The sequence below is a fragment of the Engystomops pustulosus genome, chromosome 2, assembly GCF_040894005.1.
Source record: "Engystomops pustulosus chromosome 2, aEngPut4.maternal, whole genome shotgun sequence".
NCBI lineage: Eukaryota > Metazoa > Chordata > Amphibia > Anura > Leptodactylidae > Engystomops > Engystomops pustulosus.
This window is the reverse complement of record NC_092412.1, coordinates 11644414-11662571: the sequence shown is the minus strand read 5'-3', so window position 1 is coordinate 11662571 and position 18158 is coordinate 11644414. Positions and strand designations below refer to the sequence as shown.

Here is an 18158-nt window from a genome sequence, read left to right as displayed (position 1 = left end):
GTCACCGCCGTCCGTAACCGTTTTTATATTTTGATAGATAGGGCATTTTGGGACGCGGCGATACCTAATATGTTTGTGATTTTTACTGTTTATTATGTTTTATATCCGTTCTAGGGAAAGGGGGGTGATTTGAACTTTTAATATTTTATTAATTTTTTTTATTTTTTAAACTTTTTTTTTTCTTTTTTTTTTCACTATCTTTTAGACCATCTAGGGTACATTAACCCTAGATGGTCAGATCGCTCCTACCATATACTGCAATACTTCTGTATTGCAATATATGGCATTTTTGCAGCACATTCATTACAATGAGCCACTGGCTCATTGTAACGAATCTGCAGCTGCCAGATAGCCTCGTGTCAAAAGAAGACACGAGGCTACCATGGCAACCGATCGCCGCCCCCCGATGACGTTCGGGGGCGTGGCGATCGAAAAAAAGATGGCGGCGCCCGCGCGCCGCCGTCTTTTAAGTGCCGCCGGCGACTTTGCCGGCGGCAACGGGGGGGTTAATAGCCGCGATCGGTGCTAGCACCGACCGCGGTTATTAGCAGTGGGGGTTTTATGCATTTTGCAAAAACCCCCACCTTTGTATGAAGAGGACTCAGCCCGTGAGCCCTCTTCATACATCCCTTATACCTCTGCGCCGTAGAGCTACGGCGCAGAGCGTTAAGGGGTTAAACTAAGTGAAAGAACCCATGTTTTGTATCTTTTAAAGTTGAATTCTAAATAAAAGATAACTTTTAATACTCTACTGCCACCTAGTGTCGTTTAGTTATAGGTGTAATCGGAAGGATTATAATTGTGGTATATCCAGGAATATCCACCGACGCATTCCTGGAGGAAGAAAGCCATTGCTTTGGACAACATGTCGGTGGATATTCCTGTTTGTCCTTCTGGACCATCCGTACCTTGTGGGTGACGTCACCGGTACATCTGTTTTTACTAGTCTGACTTAGCGAAGCTACCGGCCGGGGCTTCGCTATTGCTCAGCTATTGCTTGGACTACAACGGGGACTATAGTGTGAACCTGGACCAAAGAAATCACACTGTTGGATTCATTTTGCTGGACCCGCGGAAACCCGCTAGAGGGGGTGCTACAGGTTAGTGTTCCACCAAAACATGACAACTGATACCAGCGACGGCAACGGTTCCAATCATACCCATAGCGTGCGCCCTCGTGATCCCTAACATTTTCTTTGCAAGACCGAATAAACCCCGACACGTGTTTCGCCACGATATGGCTTCTTCTGGGAGAGCCGATTGGCCGATATGGTTACACTGCCAGATCCTACCGTAGCCAAAATAGTCACAGTGACCCCAGAAGAAGCCAATATTGTCAAAGTGCCCTCACAGCAGCCACTGTAGTCGCAGTGACCCAACTGGAGCCAAATTGGTAACAATACCACATTAGCCAAAAATAGCCAAATGCCTGCACCACGTCACCCAAATTAAGCACAGCGCCCCCACAATAATCTAAGGACCCCACACAGTAGCCCGGCCAAGGCCACCCCGAAGCCTAAGAAAGTCACCAAAGAGCCCCCACAACTGCCAAAAAGCCACAGTAGCTGCAACAAGTAAAAAAGAAAAAAGGAATTGCGCACCATGAGACCGCTGGATCGTTAGGATTAGTCCACCAGTCGGGCTCAGCTTCCATTTCATAAGCTGCTGCTACGGGACGAGGAAAGCCGAGCTCTGATTGGACGCCACAAGCAACAGAACAGTCACGCTCACAGACACTTCCACGATGCGGCGACCTGCGCAGGGTCACGCGCACCACAAGTCAAAGGCAGCGACTGACAAGGCAGAGCAGCGGGCTTCTACGCCTTACACTACGGCAGAGTCACAGGTAAAATATAGCCCCGCACCAACAACTTGAAAGATTGCCTCCAGGTGCGGCAGCCGACAGGAGAAGCTGGCAGCTCCCCGAGTAGTCGCACATTCACTGCCGTGCGCAGATCGGGAGCGCCCACCACCTTCACTTCCTCCTCTGAGAGAAAGAAGAAATGGGCTACACCAACCTCCTTCATAGGAGAACTTATGGACTGTACCATCACCCTTACCTCTTCTGAGGCTGACTGATTCTCCCCTTCACAAGGGATGCAATGGACCAGTCCACTTTCCCATCACCTTTGCCGCCGCCGTCGACGACGACGACGTTTGCAGAAGGGGGTATTAAATATTAAAAGTCCAACTTGAAAATGCTGCTCACCTGCTGGGAGCAGCCCCGGGGAGCACAACATCTTCCTCACAGTGATCTCCATCTTGAACTTGACTTTCTATGACAACTTGTCAAACCCACCATGGGGTTTCCACACTAGGCTGCCACCATAGACTTGGCTCACTGACACTCTGCGTATGTAGTGTTATTTACAGAGAGTTGTCCCACAATCTAGGCGGCTAGTCTGCGACTACAGTACTGATTTGTCCCAAGTAGAAGTAGAATTTTGAACTTCATAGGTGACATGTCTTCTCCTCTGGGTTTGGAACTACATGGCGAACTTTCCCTGCCATGACTTATTGCTGCACAATTAAACGTTCTATGAGGAGCCAAAGTGAAATCTCCACACTGCACCCCTAAGAACAACACAGTCACTTTCATTACAATTCCACCTGGATAACAGAATGTATTGTGCTGCCACATATTGGAAATATTTAGCTATTTATGGCAGTGGGAGAAAGGCCTTCAGCCATAGCGGTGATGTCAGGATGTCTGCAGTCCACCTGTGAGCCAATCAAAGCCTTACCTCTCACTCCACAGCTGACCGGGCTGCTTAACCTTTATATATCATAGATACCCCTCACACACACCACAAGACAACACCAAATGATTATAGAGTTGATGCAGGGGGCACTGGATGATGATAGTGTTATTGTAGAGGGCAATAGATAATGATAGTGTGGATGTAGGGGGGCACTGGATGATGACAGTGTAGATGTAGGGGGGAACGGATGATGACAGCGTTGATGTAGGGGGCACTGGATGATGATGATAGTGTTATTGCAGGGGGCAACGGATGATGATAGTGTTGATGTAAGGGGCTCTGGATGGAGATAGTGATGATGCAGGGGCACTGGGTGATGATAGTGATGATGTAGGGGGCACTGGATGATGATATTATTGGTGTAGGGGACTCTGGATGATGATAGTGCTATTGCAGGGGGCACTGGGTGATGATGTAGGGGGCACTGGATGATGATATTATTGGTGCAGGGGGCTCTGGATGATGATAGTGATGATGCAGGGGCACTGGATGATGATAGTGATGGTGTAGGGGGCTCTGGATGATGATAGTATTGGTGTAGGGGGCACTGGATGATGATAGGGATGATGCAGGGGGCTCTGGATGATGATAGTGATGATGGAGGGGGCACTGGATGATGATAGTGATGATGGAGGGGGCACTGGATGATGATAGTGATGATGTAGGGGGCTCTGGATGGTGATAGTATTGTTGTAAGGGGCACTGGATGGTGATAGGGATGATGCATGGGGCACTGGATGATGATATTATTGGCGTAGGGGGCTCTGGATGATGATAGGGATGATGCAGGGGGCACCGGATGATGATACATTGTGGCTGCGGCCTCCTTGGATGTCCCTGTGGACGGGGCCGGGGCCGGTGACAGCTCCTCGGGATGTCCTATCCATGGACAGGGCAGGACGGGGAGGCCGGGGCCGCCTGTGTGTTACCCTCCCGCGCTCTCGGCAGCCCCAGCTCTTCCCCGGATGGGACAATCAGACTTGTGCGCGGCAGATCCTGTGGGGAAGATCCCAGTGACGGTGACAAGTGCGGGGAGGAGAAGCCGGCAGCTCCCGCGCCAGTGCGATCTCCGCACAATCACGGCGACGCGCGGATCGGGAGGACCATGGCGGAGATCCCGGGGCCCCCCTGCCGGCTCCCGCCCAGCGCCTCCGCCAGTGACGGCTGCACACGGTCAGAGAGGTTGTCGGGGAGTGGGGAGTCAGGGGGGGAGCGCGCGGGCCTGTCCGCTGGTGTCCGCTAAGGGGCTGCTCTCCCGGGCAGGGAAGCACACGGGCAGAGCGGGGCTTCGCTCAAGCACTGACAGTCGGCAGCGGCGCTCAGCGTCAGCCAATAGGAGCGGAGGACGATGCCACTCGGCAGCCAATCAGAGCGCCGCCGTTGTAGATATAAGAGGCGGGAGAGCGCGCTGCTCGCGATTCACGAACTGTCAGCAGAGTTTTGTGTACGAGTCCCTTCATATCTGAAGATGGCAGAAACCGCGCCCGCCGCCGCAGCTCCCCCTGCCGCCGAACCGGCCGCCAAGGCCAAGAAGCAGCCCAAGAAGGCCGCTGCCGCCAAGAAGAGCGCCAAGAAGCCCTCCGGCCCCAGCGTCTCCGAGCTCATCATCAAAGCCGTGTCCGCCTCCAAGGAGCGCAGCGGGGTGTCCCTGGCCGCCCTCAAGAAGGCCCTGGCTGCCGGCGGCTACGACGTCGACAAGAATAACAGCCGCCTCAAGCTGGCCATCAAGGCGCAGGTCACCAAGGGCACCCTGCTCCAGGTCAAAGGCAGCGGCGCCTCCGGCTCCTTCAAGCTCAACAAGAAGCAGCTCGACACCAAGGACAAGGCGGCCAAGAAGAAGCCCGCAGCGGCCAAGCCCAAGAAGCCGGCCGCCGCCAGCGCCAAGAAAGCGCCCAAGTCTCCTAAGAAGCCCAAGAAGGCTCCCAGCGCCGCCAAGAGCCCCAAAAAGGCCAAGAAGCCTGCAGCAGCGGCGGCCAAGAGCCCCAAGAAAGCGGCCAAGAAGCCCAAGGCCGCCCCGAAGCCCAAGAAAGTCACCAAGAGCCCGGCTAAGAAGGCGGCCAAGCCCAAAGCTGCTGCCGCCAAGAGCCCGGCTAAGAAGAAGGCCGCTACTAAAGCCAAGAAGCCCGCGGCCAAGAAGTAAGCGGGAGCCGGCCTGTGCCCTTCCATATAAACCCCCCCCACAAAGGCTCTTCTCAGAGCCACCACCTCCTCCCCGACAGAGCTCTTACCCACAGCCCGCCGCACAGTATAAGCCGCCGGGTCATACCCCTCCAGCCCCCCGCCGCCACCAGCGTCACACTCCCGGGGACGTGGCCGGACTTCCACATGAGTCGTCCGCTCACTATGGGGGGAACAGAGCATCCCGGGAGGGGGCGAGGGCTTACAGCGTCTACAGTGGGACGGGGCCGCAGAGTAGAGAGCGGGAGGTGATGGGGGTCTATGTGCCCGCGCAGCCTGCATGCTGCTGAGGGTGGAGGCACTGGCAGTGCCCTGTGTGGATGGTGACAGGTGCGGGGGGAGCGCTCTGCAGTGATTGGGGCAGCGGTTGACACTTCCACGCGGGAGGGGAGGTTATCACCGGACGTTACGTCTATCCGCCTCTGTTAGCCAATGGCTGCTCGCTGTTTTTCCTCTTGTTTTGGCGGGCTTACGAATGAGCCAATGAAGTCGATGGGCGGGCTATACTTGAGCCAATGAGGACGAGTGCGGGAGCATAAATATCGCGCTCCGTGCCGGTTTCCTCACATCGCCGCTATTTGTGTGTGAGAGAAAGAAAAAAAACCATGGCCAGAACTAAGCAGACCGCCCGCAAGTCCACCGGAGGCAAAGCGCCCCGCAAGCAGCTGGCTACCAAGGCAGCCAGGAAAAGCGCGCCCGCCACCGGCGGAGTCAAGAAGCCTCACCGCTACCGCCCCGGCACCGTGGCTCTCCGCGAGATCCGCCGTTACCAGAAGTCCACCGAGCTGCTCATCAGGAAGCTGCCCTTCCAGCGCCTGGTCAGAGAGATCGCTCAGGACTTCAAGACCGACCTGCGCTTCCAGAGCTCTGCCGTCATGGCGCTGCAGGAGGCCAGCGAGGCCTATCTGGTCGGCCTCTTCGAGGACACCAACCTGTGCGCCATCCACGCCAAGAGAGTCACCATCATGCCCAAAGACATCCAGCTGGCCCGCAGGATCCGCGGCGAGAGGGCCTAAGTCCTCCCCGGGTACCGTCCTACAAAACACAAAGGCTCTTTTCAGAGCCACCCACATCCTCCACAGGACGAGCTCAATAACCCCCACCTCCTCACACCCCACGTGTACCCTGCAGCCGGGGCGCTGCCTTCTATGACCGCTTTTCTACAGCCGCCGCCACCTCTCAGGCCTCTTGTCTATCTACAGGGAGACGCCGCGCTGCTCCCCAGGCTCCTAGTGCTGTCAGCGATGTCCCCTCCTCCCCAGGACAGGAATCGCTGCCCAGCGACACAAATATATAAAAAGTATATATATGTAAAATAGTAGTCTATTTTGTGTAGGATGTGTAAAGCGCTACGGAATATGATGGCGCTATACAAATAAATTGTAATGGCGGTATAGAGCGTGTTCTGCCACAGCACAAATCCTAAACCACACACCTGACTAGTCACTGCCGAACCACACCCGTTCTGCCTCTCTGGTCACACCCGCAGCTGCGCTCACGGTCACAGTGCGAGGCGTTTGGGTTCTCTACCCCCCCAGTTACTGCCAGAGCTCCACACCTTTTTGGTCGCATGCCACTGCTGCGCTCCTCGGTGACTCTAGTCCTAGTTAGATCTGCAGTTTTCTATATTTCATCTCTATGTACATGTAGATGTGCAACCCCTCCCTCAGTTTGCCCGCCGCTCTCATGAGGCGGGAGTCTTTGTGCTGGGGGCCGCACACAGCGATGTAGCAGGGATTGTAGAAAGAGCGGGGGATTCAAAATGATGATACGTTCAGCGTTCAGCCAATAGGTGGCTAGGGGGAGGAGAGCTCAAGGACACGCCCCTTTCGTCACCACCGGTAGTTCTCTATCTGGTCCTCTCATTGTGTATATAAAAGAGACCTCGTCCAACGCAGTTACATTCGTTGTCTTACACGAGAGCGAGAAGATGTCTGGACGCGGCAAAGGAGGAAAGGGTCTTGGAAAAGGAGGCGCCAAGAGGCACAGGAAGGTGCTGCGTGATAACATCCAGGGAATCACCAAGCCCGCCATCCGCCGCCTGGCTCGCAGAGGAGGAGTCAAGCGTATCTCCGGCCTCATCTACGAGGAGACCCGCGGCGTCCTCAAGGTGTTCCTGGAGAACGTCATCCGGGACGCTGTCACCTACACCGAGCACGCCAAGAGGAAGACCGTCACCGCCATGTACGCGCTCAAGCGCCAGGGCCGCACTCTCTACGGCTTCGGAGGTTAAGACTCGTGCCCACCCGGCTCCATCTCACCCCCAAAGGCTCTTTTCAGAGCCACCCACCTCCTCCTAGAGAAGAGCTCGCACTCTGATGCTTTTGTTTCATACCGCTGTCTGTAGTCTAACACTCATCCCCTTGCCTCTAGATGTTTCCTGTGACTTGTAATGCGCTACGGAATGTGATGGCGCTACAGAAACGTAGCTTATTATCGAGCCCCCGCTGCTGGGGCCGCCGCAGTGCGGATTCTGGCGCTAATGAGAGCTGGGCCGGGGCTGTGTCAAATCAGCCCCGCGGCTGCTGCACAACATCTTTTGCCTAACGGAGGGGGAGGCTTATAGGAGCGGCTGGAGGAGATACCGCGGGCACTACACGTGTAACGGGGTGCATATGGCTGTTAGGCGCCCGGGCCAGATTTGAATTTTACCCTCCCTCCTCCGCACATAATCTCTCAGTGCTGCCGTTTTATGGCTTCTCCTACATACGGGACTGTTCGTTGCATCGCGATGACGCTGCGACAGCCGCAACACCTGAGTGCCTGTGTACTGCTCACACTACCCGGGCGTCTGCCGGGACACGGCGTCCAGGCATCCGCAGGCCACCACAAGAAGCGTCTGACACACAATCACTCGGGGCTCAGCATCTGCTCTAATAAAAGCCGTCAGTCTGACACAACACTGACGAGCGGGCGCGCGCCTGCCTGCCTGCCTGTCTGTGTCACCCGCCTCCCCCGGCTATTTATCCAGGCCGCCTCCCAGTGTCTTATCCAAGCATCCGCTTGGACACCAGGAGACGCTGCAAGTTCCCCATTCCTACATGTTTGTCCCAATAACCGTGTAATATCCCTTGGATTCATGTGTCACCACTGCGCCCATCTCTTCCTGTTGTACAGAGGACGCACCCCGAGTGTTGTTACAACATTCCGCCCTATGCCCGCATGTATCAGTGGCCCCCGGGATGAGCACCAGCGACTGTCACGCCTCACCTAACAGTAGAAACGGCTGATAAGAGATTTACACACGGGGGTACCGTTGTACTTGACTCGGGATCGGGATGAGTGAGAGAAGGGTGAGCTCTGTTGTGGAGAGGGTGGGTGGCTCTTAGAAGAGCCTTTGGGGCGTTGGAGGTGCCGGGTAGGCAGGCGGGAGGCCGCTTACTTGGCGCTGGTGTACTTGGTGACGGCCTTGGTGCCCTCGGACACGGCGTGCTTGGCCAGCTCTCCGGGCAGCAGCAGGCGGACGGCGGTCTGGATCTCCCGGGAGGTGATGGTGGAGCGCTTGTTGTAGTGAGCCAGGCGGGAGGCTTCCCCTGCGATGCGCTCGAAGATGTCGTTGACGAAGGAGTTCATGATGCCCATGGCCTTGGAGGAGATGCCGGTGTCGGGGTGCACCTGCTTGAGCACCTTGTAGACGTAGATGGCGTAACTCTCCTTCCTGGTCTTCCTACGCTTCTTGCCGTCCTTCTTCTGGGCCTTGGTGACGGCTTTCTTGGAGCCCTTCTTGGGCGCTGGGGCGGACTTGGCGGGATCAGGCATGATGCAGCGGTTACTATTATCCGAGACACGGAGAACAATGTCCCGCACCTCCCCGCGCCGCGGTATTTATAGCCGGGCTATGCAAATGAGCGACGCCGGCTGCTCGCCCTGCTATTGGAGGAGCGAGTCGTGTCATCTCCGTGTTCACTGCTGAACCACGCCTCCTCATGCTGGTTGGTGAGTCTAAGAGCCGCGCCTCTATTGGTAGGATTTCAATCCGGCCAATGACAGAGAGTGAGGAGCGGGCGGGAAGGTATAAGAGGCGGCAGGAGGCGGCTGAGCGGCATCAGTCGTACTGAATCTCTAGCATCATGTCTGGACGTGGCAAACAAGGAGGAAAGGTCCGCGCTAAGGCCAAGACCCGCTCATCCCGGGCCGGCCTGCAGTTCCCCGTCGGTCGTGTGCACAGGCTCCTCCGCAAGGGCAACTACGCCGAGAGAGTCGGGGCCGGCGCTCCCGTCTACCTGGCCGCCGTGCTCGAGTACCTCACCGCTGAGATCCTCGAGCTGGCCGGCAACGCCGCCCGGGACAACAAGAAGACCCGCATCATCCCCCGCCACCTGCAGCTGGCCGTGCGCAACGACGAGGAGCTCAACAAGCTGCTGGGAGGAGTCACCATCGCCCAGGGAGGCGTCCTGCCCAACATCCAGGCCGTGCTGCTGCCCAAGAAGACCGAGAGCAGCAAGCCCGCCAAGAGCAAGTGAGCGCCGCCGCCGCTGCTGCTCCAGCACCCGATCCCCACTACACACAAAGGCTCTTCTAAGAGCCACCCACCTCCTCCTGACAGAGCTGCAGCCCCGGGTGTCTCCCCGGTACATCACACACTCTCTCTATACAATACTACGTGTACACCACACATTATACTGCTCGTGTCTGCGCTCCCCCGCCTCTATCGCTCTCCTGCCGGTGTCACTAGTTGCTAGCGGCTACACAAAGGGGATGGATGTGACCGCCCGCCCCGCAGGCTGCGCCCCGACTCTCCGTCACTGGGGGGCGCTGCACCCTCCCGGCCGGGCACGGCATCTCCGGGAGCCGAGGAGGATGGCGCTCGCCCTCCACGCAGGGACGGAGCTGCGGCTGTTGACGTCACACAGAGCGAGCGAACGAGCGGGAGATTCAAACCCCCCCCCAACAACTTTCCGACTGAGAACTAAATGGTTCTACACTAGATCTGCAGGATTGTCCACCAGGTGGCGCTTTTTGGGAAATGGTCACATTGCCCCCAACAGTAGCCAATATAGTCCCAGTGGCGTCAAAAGATTCACAATGCTACCCGATTGGGCAATATTATTACCCCTAAACATATGAAAGAATTAAAAAAATAAATAATAAAGTAGCTAGTAAAATGTAAATTTTATTACATTCAAATACCAATGCTGAACAAGTTAAAATTGACACACAAATGGAGGAACAACATACAGAAACAAACTATTACACAAGGGCCCGAGTGTACACAACAGAAGCAATCAATGGTGTTCCCTGCACTTTTTGCAGTGTACTAAGTAAGTAGTGCCGAAAACGGTCTCAAAACTAATCAGACTCTGACCAAGGCATGAAACAGAAAAGGGTAATGAATAATTCGCACATATGCCCAAAAATAAAGAAATTCCTGCATCCAAAGCCTGCAGGGGAACAGGATTAAAGTGCATAGCAACCACGGACCATTCCTCCTGACGAAGCCGTTTGGCGAAACGCGCGTCGAGGCAATCACCGGGTTGAGACCTTGATACTGGTGACCGGCACACACCATCTAACTCTGCACCAAAAGAAAGGTAAAAAAAACCACATATGTTTCTTAGATAGTGATTGCACAGCGATAAGGAAAACAGTAAGATTTAGGTGCAGTCTAACCTTTGTTTGGCCGGGCAAGTAAGGATGCAATAAGTATTTTATATTCACCAGCTAAGGTCTCTCCCGTTTAGTGCATTAAGTTTTTAATCTTTCTACACTTTTCTACTTTTTCTATGTTTTTAAAACAAATGTTTTTGCTGTCCCCCCTGAGACTTTTTTTCCAGATAATCCCATGGCATTGCTTAACCCCTTAAGGACGCAGGGTTTTTCGGCCGATTTCTCGCTCTCCAACTTCAAAAATCCATAACTTTTTCATTTTTACGTGTACAGACCTGTGTGAGGGCTTATTTTGTGCGTAACAAATTTTACTTTCCCGTGATGTTATTTATTTTAACATGCCGTGTACTGCGTAGCTGAAAAAAAATTCCAAATGTGGAAAAATTGAAAAAAAACGTCACGTGCGTCACGTTCTTGTGGGCTCAGTTTTTACGACTTTCACTCTTCGCTCCAAATAACACGCCTACTTTATTCTTTGGTTCGGTGCGATCGCGGTGATACCAAATTTAGATTTAGATTTAGTTTTAATACATTTTCAAAAATTAAACGAATGTGTACAAAAAAGAAAAAAAAAATTTCGCCATCTTCTGACGCTAATAACTTTTTCATACTTTGGCGCACGGAGATGTGTGAGGTGTCATTTTTTGCCAAATGAGGCGACGTTTTCATTGCTACCGTTTTGAGGTCTGTGCGATATTTTGATCATTTTTTATTTCATTTTTTATGTTATGTAAAAAGGTGTAAAAGTCGCATTTCGGACATTTGGGCGTCATTTCCCGCCTCGGAGGTCACCGCCGTCCGTAACCGTTTTTATATTTTGATAGGTCGGGCATTTTGGGACGCGGCGATACCTAATATGTTTGTGATTTTTACTGTTTATTATGTTTTATATCCGTTCTAGGGAAAGGGGGGTGATTTGAACTTTTAATATTTTATTAATTTTTTTTATTTTTTAAACTTTTTTTTTTCTTTTTTTTTTCACTATCTTTTAGACCATCTAGGGTACATTAACCCTAGATGGTCAGATCGCTCCTACCATATACTGCAATACTTCTGTATTGCAATATATGGCATTTTTGCAGCACATTCATTACAATGAGCCACTGGCTCATTGTAACGAATCTGCAGCTGCCAGATAGCCTCGTGTCAAAAGAAGACACGAGGCTACCATGGCAACCGATCGCCGCCCCCCGATGACGTTCGGGGGCGTGGCGATCGAAAAAAAGATGGCGGCGCCCGCGCGCCGCCGTCTTTTAAGTGCCGCCGGCGACTTTGCCGGCGGCAACGGGGGGGTTAATAGCCGCGATCGGTGCTAGCACCGACCGCGGTTATTAGCAGTGGGGGTTTTATGCATTTTGCAAAAACCCCCACCTTTGTATGAAGAGGACTCAGCCCGTGAGCCCTCTTCATACATCCCTTATACCTCTGCGCCGTAGAGCTACGGCGCAGAGCGTTAAGGGGTTAAACTAAGTGAAAGAACCCATGTTTTGTATCTTTTAAAGTTGAATTCTAAATAAAAGATAACTTTTAATACTCTACTGCCACCTAGTGTCGTTTAGTTATAGGTGTAATCGGAAGGATTATAATTGTGGTATATCCAGGAATATCCACCGACGCATTCCTGGAGGAAGAAAGCCATTGCTTTGGACAACATGTCGGTGGATATTCCTGTTTGTCCTTCTGGACCATCCGTACCTTGTGGGTGACGTCACCGGTACATCTGTTTTTACTAGTCTGACTTAGCGAAGCTACCGGCCGGGGCTTCGCTATTGCTCAGCTATTGCTTGGACTACAACGGGGACTATAGTGTGAACCTGGACCAAAGAAATCACACTGTTGGATTCATTTTGCTGGACCCGCGGAAACCCGCTAGAGGGGGTGCTACAGGTTAGTGTTCCACCAAAACATGACAACTGATACCAGCGACGGCAACGGTTCCAATCATACCCATAGCGTGCGCCCTCGTGATCCCTAACATTTTCTTTGCAAGACCGAATAAACCCCGACACGTGTTTCGCCACGATATGGCTTCTTCTGGGAGAGCCGATTGGCCGATATGGTTACACTGCCAGATCCTACCGTAGCCAAAATAGTCACAGTGACCCCAGAAGAAGCCAATATTGTCAAAGTGCCCTCACAGCAGCCACTGTAGTCGCAGTGACCCAACTGGAGCCAAATTGGTAACAATACCACATTAGCCAAAAATAGCCAAATGCCTGCACCACGTCACCCAAATTAAGCACAGCGCCCCCACAATAATCTAAGGACCCCACACAGTAGCCCGGCCAAGGCCACCCCGAAGCCTAAGAAAGTCACCAAAGAGCCCCCACAACTGCCAAAAAGCCACAGTAGCTGCAACAAGTAAAAAAGAAAAAAGGAATTGCGCACCATGAGACCGCTGGATCGTTAGGATTAGTCCACCAGTCGGGCTCAGCTTCCATTTCATAAGCTGCTGCTACGGGACGAGGAAAGCCGAGCTCTGATTGGACGCCACAAGCAACAGAACAGTCACGCTCACAGACACTTCCACGATGCGGCGACCTGCGCAGGGTCACGCGCACCACAAGTCAAAGGCAGCGACTGACAAGGCAGAGCAGCGGGCTTCTACGCCTTACACTACGGCAGAGTCACAGGTAAAATATAGCCCCGCACCAACAACTTGAAAGATTGCCTCCAGGTGCGGCAGCCGACAGGAGAAGCTGGCAGCTCCCCGAGTAGTCGCACATTCACTGCCGTGCGCAGATCGGGAGCGCCCACCACCTTCACTTCCTCCTCTGAGAGAAAGAAGAAATGGGCTACACCAACCTCCTTCATAGGAGAACTTATGGACTGTACCATCACCCTTACCTCTTCTGAGGCTGACTGATTCTCCCCTTCACAAGGGATGCAATGGACCAGTCCACTTTCCCATCACCTTTGCCGCCGCCGTCGACGACGACGACGTTTGCAGAAGGGGGTATTAAATATTAAAAGTCCAACTTGAAAATGCTGCTCACCTGCTGGGAGCAGCCCCGGGGAGCACAACATCTTCCTCACAGTGATCTCCATCTTGAACTTGACTTTCTATGACAACTTGTCAAACCCACCATGGGGTTTCCACACTAGGCTGCCACCATAGACTTGGCTCACTGACACTCTGCGTATGTAGTGTTATTTACAGAGAGTTGTCCCACAATCTAGGCGGCTAGTCTGCGACTACAGTACTGATTTGTCCCAAGTAGAAGTAGAATTTTGAACTTCATAGGTGACATGTCTTCTCCTCTGGGTTTGGAACTACATGGCGAACTTTCCCTGCCATGACTTATTGCTGCACAATTAAACGTTCTATGAGGAGCCAAAGTGAAATCTCCACACTGCACCCCTAAGAACAACACAGTCACTTTCATTACAATTCCACCTGGATAACAGAATGTATTGTGCTGCCACATATTGGAAATATTTAGCTATTTATGGCAGTGGGAGAAAGGCCTTCAGCCATAGCGGTGATGTCAGGATGTCTGCAGTCCACCTGTGAGCCAATCAAAGCCTTACCTCTCACTCCACAGCTGACCGGGCTGCTTAACCTTTATATATCATAGATAACCCTCACACACACCACAAGACAACACCAAATGATTATAGAGTTGATGCAGGGGGCACTGGATGATGATAGTGTTATTGTAGAGGGCAATAGATAATGATAGTGTGGATGTAGGGGGCACTGGATGATGACAGTGTAGATGTAGGGGGGAACGGATGATGACAGCGTTGATGTAGGGGGCACTGGATGATGATGATAGTGTTATTGCAGGGGGCAACGGATGATGATAGTGTTGATGTAAGGGGCTCTGGATGGAGATAGTGATGATGCAGGGGCACTGGGTGATGATAGTGATGATGTAGGGGGCACTGGATGATGATATTATTGGTGTAGGGGACTCTGGATGATGATAGTGCTATTGCAGGGGGCACTGGGTGATGATGTAGGGGGCACTGGATGATGATATTATTGGTGCAGGGGGCTCTGGATGATGATAGTGATGATGCAGGGGCACTGGATGATGATAGTGATGGTGTAGGGGGCTCTGGATGATGATAGTATTGGTGTAGGGGGCACTGGATGATGATAGGGATGATGCAGGGGGCTCTGGATGATGATAGTGATGATGGAGGGGGCACTGGATGATGATAGTGATGATGGAGGGGGCACTGGATGATGATAGTGATGATGGAGGGGGCTCTGGATGGTGATAGTATTGTTGTAAGGGGCACTGGATGGTGATAGGGATGATGCATGGGGCACTGGATGATGATATTATTGGCGTAGGGGGCTCTGGATGATGATAGGGATGATGCAGGGGGCACCGGATGATGATACATTGTGGCTGCGGCCTCCTTGGATGTCCCTGTGGACGGGGCCGGGGCCGGTGACAGCTCCTCGGGATGTCCTATCCATGGACAGGGCAGGACGGGGAGGCCGGGGCCGCCTGTGTGTTACCCTCCCGCGCTCTCGGCAGCCCCAGCTCTTCCCCGGATGGGACAATCAGACTTGTGCGCGGCAGATCCTGTGGGGAAGATCCCAGTGACGGTGACAAGTGCGGGGAGGAGAAGCCGGCAGCTCCCGCGCCAGTGCGATCTCCGCACAATCACGGCGACGCGCGGATCGGGAGGACCATGGCGGAGATCCCGGGGCCCCCCTGCCGGCTCCCGCCCAGCGCCTCCGCCAGTGACGGCTGCACACGGTCAGAGAGGTTGTCGGGGAGTGGGGAGTCAGGGGGGGAGCGCGCGGGCCTGTCCGCTGGTGTCCGCTAAGGGGCTGCTCTCCCGGGCAGGGAAGCACACGGGCAGAGCGGGGCTTCGCTCAAGCACTGACAGTCGGCAGCGGCGCTCAGCGTCAGCCAATAGGAGCGGAGGACGATGCCACTCGGCAGCCAATCAGAGCGCCGCCGTTGTAGATATAAGAGGCGGGAGAGCGCGCTGCTCGCGATTCACGAACTGTCAGCAGAGTTTTGTGTGCGAGTCCCTTCATATCTGAAGATGGCAGAAACCGCGCCCGCCGCCGCAGCTCCCCCTGCCGCCGAACCGGCCGCCAAGGCCAAGAAGCAGCCCAAGAAGGCCGCTGCCGCCAAGAAGAGCGCCAAGAAGCCCTCCGGCCCCAGCGTCTCCGAGCTCATCATCAAAGCCGTGTCCGCCTCCAAGGAGCGCAGCGGGGTGTCCCTGGCCGCCCTCAAGAAGGCCCTGGCTGCCGGCGGCTACGACGTCGACAAGAATAACAGCCGCCTCAAGCTGGCCATCAAGGCGCAGGTCACCAAGGGCACCCTGCTCCAGGTCAAAGGCAGCGGCGCCTCCGGCTCCTTCAAGCTCAACAAGAAGCAGCTCGACACCAAGGACAAGGCGGCCAAGAAGAAGCCCGCAGCGGCCAAGCCCAAGAAGCCGGCCGCCGCCAGCGCCAAGAAAGCGCCCAAGTCTCCTAAGAAGCCCAAGAAGGCTCCCAGCGCCGCCAAGAGCCCCAAAAAGGCCAAGAAGCCTGCAGCAGCGGCGGCCAAGAGCCCCAAGAAAGCGGCCAAGAAGCCCAAGGCCGCCCCGAAGCCCAAGAAAGTCACCAAGAGCCCGGCTAAGAAGGCGGCCAAGCCCAAAGCTGCTGCCGCCAAGAGCCCGGCTAAGAAGAAGGCCGCTACTAAAGCCAAGAAGCCCGCGGCCAAGAAGTAAGCGGGAGCCGCCCTGTGCCCTTCCATATAAACCCCCCACAAAGGCTCTTCTCAGAGCCACCACCTCCTCCCCGACAGAGCTCTTACCCACAGCCCGCCGCACAGTATAAGCCGCCGGGTCATACCCCTCCAGCCCCCCGCCGCCACCAGCGTCACACTCCCGGGGACGTGGCCGGACTTCCACATGAGTCGTCCGCTCACTATGGGGGGAACAGAGCATCCCGGGAGGGGGCGAGGGCTTACAGCGTCTACAGTGGGACGGGGCCGCAGAGTAGTGAGCGGGAGGTGATGGGGGTCTATGTGCCCGCGCAGCCTGCATGCTGCTGAGGGTGGAGGCACTGGCAGTGCCCTGTGTGGATGGTGACAGGTGCGGGGGGAGCGCTCTGCAGTGATTGGGGCAGCGGTTGACACTTCCACGCGGGAGGGGAGGTTATCACCGGACGTTACGTCTATCCGCCTCTGTTAGCCAATGGCTGCTCGCTGTTTTTCCTCTTGTTTTGGCGGGCTTACGAATGAGCCAATGAAGTCGATGGGCGGGCTATACTTGAGCCAATGAGGACGAGTGCGGGAGCATAAATATCGCGCTCCGTGCCGGTTTCCTCACATCGCCGCTATTTGTGTGTGAGAGAAAGAAAAAAAACCATGGCCAGAACTAAGCAGACCGCCCGCAAGTCCACCGGAGGCAAAGCGCCCCGCAAGCAGCTGGCTACCAAGGCAGCCAGGAAAAGCGCGCCCGCCACCGGCGGAGTCAAGAAGCCTCACCGCTACCGCCCCGGCACCGTGGCTCTCCGCGAGATCCGCCGTTACCAGAAGTCCACCGAGCTGCTCATCAGGAAGCTGCCCTTCCAGCGCCTGGTCAGAGAGATCGCTCAGGACTTCAAGACCGACCTGCGCTTCCAGAGCTCTGCCGTCATGGCGCTGCAGGAGGCCAGCGAGGCCTATCTGGTCGGCCTCTTCGAGGACACCAACCTGTGCGCCATCCACGCCAAGAGAGTCACCATCATGCCCAAAGACATCCAGCTGGCCCGCAGGATCCGCGGCGAGAGGGCCTAAGTCCTCCCCGGGTACCGTCCTACAAAACACAAAGGCTCTTTTCAGAGCCACCCACATCCTCCACAGGACGAGCTCAATAACCCCCACCTCCTCACACCCCACGTGTACCCTGCAGCCGGGGCGCTGCCTTCTATGACCGCTTTTCTACAGCCGCCGCCACCTCTCAGGCCTCTTGTCTATCTACAGGGAGACGCCGCGCTGCTCCCCAGGCTCCTAGTGCTGTCAGCGATGTCCCCTCCTCCCCAGGACAGGAATCGCTGCCCAGCGACACAAATATATAAAAAGTATATATATGTAAAATAGTAGTCTATTTTGTGTAGGATGTGTAAAGCGCTACGGAATATGATGGCGCTATACAAATAAATTGTAATGGCGGTATAGAGCGTGTTCTGCCACAGCACAAATCCTAAACCACACACCTGACTAGTCACTGCCGAACCACACCCGTTCTGCCTCTCTGGTCACACCCGCAGCTGCGCTCACGGTCACAGTGCGAGGCGTTTGGGTTCTCTACCCCCCCAGTTACTGCCAGAGCTCCACACCTTTTTGGTCGCATGCCACTGCTGCGCTCCTCGGTGACTCTAGTCCTAGTTAGATCTGCAGTTTTCTATATTTCATCTCTATGTACATGTAGATGTGCAACCCCTCCCTCAGTTTGCCCGCCGCTCTCATGAGGCGGGAGTCTTTGTGCTGGGGGCCGCACACAGCGATGTAGCAGGGATTGTAGAAAGAGCGGGGGATTCAAAATGATGATACGTTCAGCGTTCAGCCAATAGGTGGCTAGGGGGAGGAGAGCTCAAGGACACGCCCCTTTCGTCACCACCGGTAGTTCTCTATCTGGTCCTCTCATTGTGTATATAAAAGAGACCTC

At 54.6% G+C, this 18158-nt stretch overlaps 7 protein-coding genes across 7 annotated transcripts; 6 read left to right on the top strand and 1 right to left on the bottom strand.

Annotated features, from left to right (window-relative positions):
* The first annotated feature begins 4230 nt into the window (after positions 1–4230).
* On the top strand, positions 4231–4902 carry LOC140117217 (histone H1A-like). Its single transcript, XM_072133708.1, has one exon. The coding sequence runs from the start codon at positions 4231–4233 to the stop codon at positions 4900–4902; it is 672 nt and encodes a 223-aa protein (XP_071989809.1).
* Positions 4903–5428: 526 nt separating this feature from the next.
* On the top strand, positions 5429–6333 carry LOC140117218 (histone H3). The gene has a single exon (XM_072133709.1). It carries the CDS (start codon positions 5546–5548, stop codon positions 5954–5956), a length of 411 nt encoding a protein of 136 aa, XP_071989810.1. The 5' UTR covers positions 5429–5545; the 3' UTR covers positions 5957–6333.
* Positions 6334–6870: 537 nt separating this feature from the next.
* On the top strand, positions 6871–7173 carry LOC140116897 (histone H4-like). Its single transcript, XM_072133328.1, has one exon. The coding sequence runs from the start codon at positions 6871–6873 to the stop codon at positions 7171–7173; it is 303 nt and encodes a 100-aa protein (XP_071989429.1).
* Positions 7174–8318: 1145 nt separating this feature from the next.
* LOC140117220 (histone H2B type 1-O-like) lies at positions 8319–8719 on the bottom strand. The gene has a single exon (XM_072133712.1). It carries the CDS (start codon positions 8697–8699, stop codon positions 8319–8321), a length of 381 nt encoding a protein of 126 aa, XP_071989813.1. The 5' UTR covers positions 8700–8719.
* Positions 8720–9010: 291 nt separating this feature from the next.
* Positions 9011–10306, top strand: LOC140117219 (histone H2A type 1-like). The gene has a single exon (XM_072133711.1). The coding sequence runs from the start codon at positions 9011–9013 to the stop codon at positions 9401–9403; it is 393 nt and encodes a 130-aa protein (XP_071989812.1). The 3' UTR covers positions 9404–10306.
* A 5257-nt stretch (positions 10307–15563) lies between these two features.
* LOC140117211 (histone H1A-like) lies at positions 15564–16235 on the top strand. Its single transcript, XM_072133701.1, has one exon. The coding sequence runs from the start codon at positions 15564–15566 to the stop codon at positions 16233–16235; it is 672 nt and encodes a 223-aa protein (XP_071989802.1).
* A 524-nt stretch (positions 16236–16759) lies between these two features.
* LOC140117212 (histone H3) lies at positions 16760–17664 on the top strand. The gene has a single exon (XM_072133704.1). It carries the CDS (start codon positions 16877–16879, stop codon positions 17285–17287), a length of 411 nt encoding a protein of 136 aa, XP_071989805.1. The 5' UTR covers positions 16760–16876; the 3' UTR covers positions 17288–17664.
* Positions 17665–18158: the final 494 nt, after the last annotated feature.